The 1,783-nt window shown below is 38.8% G+C and overlaps 1 protein-coding gene across 1 annotated transcript; it reads right to left on the bottom strand.

Moving 5' to 3' along the window:
- Window positions 1–887: 887 nt before the first annotated feature.
- LOC141690809 (uncharacterized) lies at window positions 888–1,292 on the bottom strand. Its single transcript, XM_074495573.1, has one exon. It carries the CDS (start codon window positions 1,290–1,292, stop codon window positions 888–890), a length of 405 nt encoding a protein of 134 aa, XP_074351674.1.
- Between the last annotated feature and the right edge of the window lie 491 nt (window positions 1,293–1,783).

The raw sequence follows: 1,783 nt of genomic DNA, 5'->3' as shown, positions 1-1,783 counted from the left end.
CAAGTTGATTGTTGAGGAAAATGATAAGTTGAAGCTAGAGGTGCAAAAGGGGGTAGAGGATATTGTGGTGGCTTTGGGCGACAGTTATGGGCGATGTATTCACCGGATGGCGGGTATTGGCGTTAATGTCGAGGGGCACGCCTTTGAGGATTATATTCATGACTTCGCTGCTTCACAGATAGGCAATCAAGTTGATAATATGGGCTCTTGAAGGTTGGGTATGCCCCATTATTACTGTAACTTGATTATATTTCTTATTAACTTCTAATTTCTGGTTATTAAGTACTTTGATTTATTTTGGTTTCTCGGAATTCGGTTTGCATGTTTAATCGGTTGTAATTTTTCTGGATGCTTTACTCTAATATCGTTATTCACCTTTAATCATTTCATTAAGTCGTGGGCTTTTTTTCCTTTGGTGCAAATCTTTGTTCGTAATTTAGTTAACATCTTTCGCTTAAGTTGTACCCCTGTGGTGTCTCGCCATGTTATTTTAATCATTTGATAAATGAGATGATAAGTCATGAATTTTACGGGATTGGATTGTTCCATATTCTGTACTTTGCAACTTGTTCATAAGCCTAAGATGATGGTTTCCATGTAAATATATCACTTTTTATTGATTATGATTGCAGTATAATTTGTAATAATTGTTTCTTTATCATTTTTAACAAAAAATGAAAAATATTCATGAAAGAGACTTGATAATTTTTGCCTCTTTTTTAATATTGTAGTAATAGAGTTAATCGTGGATAAGTATTGAAGCTTTTATTCAAATAACTTAATGAACCTCCGACAGGGATCTCATATCGACCCTGTTGCGTCGAGGGAAATTTTGAACGGAGAAGGATAATGTTTTACAAGCTTCGATGTTGGTTCTAATAGGAAAGCTACTGGTGGAATTTTTTAAGGTGGATTCCATTCCACGCATTCTTGATGGGTCGACCATCGAGCTGCACTAACTCATAGGTTTTTGTACTGACAATCCTCGAAACCCAATATGGACCTTCCCATGTTGGCTTGAATTTTCCTGTCACTGTAGGCTGTGAGGTAGTGGATTCCTGGAGAAAGAGGTCATTAACTTTGAAGCTCTTAACCATAACTTTCTTGTTGAAGTACTTGATCGTTTTCTCTTGTTGCTCGATCATGCAGAGACTTGATGCCTCTCTTGTTTCCTCAAGCAGGTCGTTGTGAAACTTTAGACCTTCGACCGATTGAGATTGGTCGAAGACCTCGATGCACGGGGAGATCAGGCTTATTTCTACAGGTAACACTACATCAAAACAGTACGTCATACGAAAAGGGGTCTCTCCCGTCGTTGATTGAGGTGTTGTTTTGTATGACCAAAGGACGTTTGGGAGTTCTTCAACCCAACATTGAGAAATTTCCTCGATTCTTTTCTTTAAGCCTCGAAGGATAGTCCTATTTGTTACTTTTGCTAATCCGTTTGCTTAGGGATACGCGACCGAGGCTTTGATGTGCTGGATTTTGAGCTCGTCTGAAGTCTTCTCAGACTTTGCCCCCACAAATTATGTACCATTATCGAAAACAAGGATTCTCAGGACTCCAAAATGGAATACGACATTTCCATGAAGAACTCGATCATTTCTTTTTCTCTAATTTTGGAGAGGGGCTTTGCTTTAACCCATTTGGTTGCATAGTCGACAACAACGACTATGTATTGACATTGGTTTTTGGATTTCGGGAAGAGGCCCACAATGTCAATACCCCACTAAAAAAATGACATGGAGCGATGACCGAGTTTAGATGGCTAGTTGGACGTTGG

The sequence above is a fragment of the Apium graveolens genome, chromosome 10, assembly GCF_009905375.1.
Source record: "Apium graveolens cultivar Ventura chromosome 10, ASM990537v1, whole genome shotgun sequence".
NCBI lineage: Eukaryota > Viridiplantae > Streptophyta > Magnoliopsida > Apiales > Apiaceae > Apium > Apium graveolens.
This window is presented reverse-complemented; position numbering and strand designations above follow the sequence as displayed.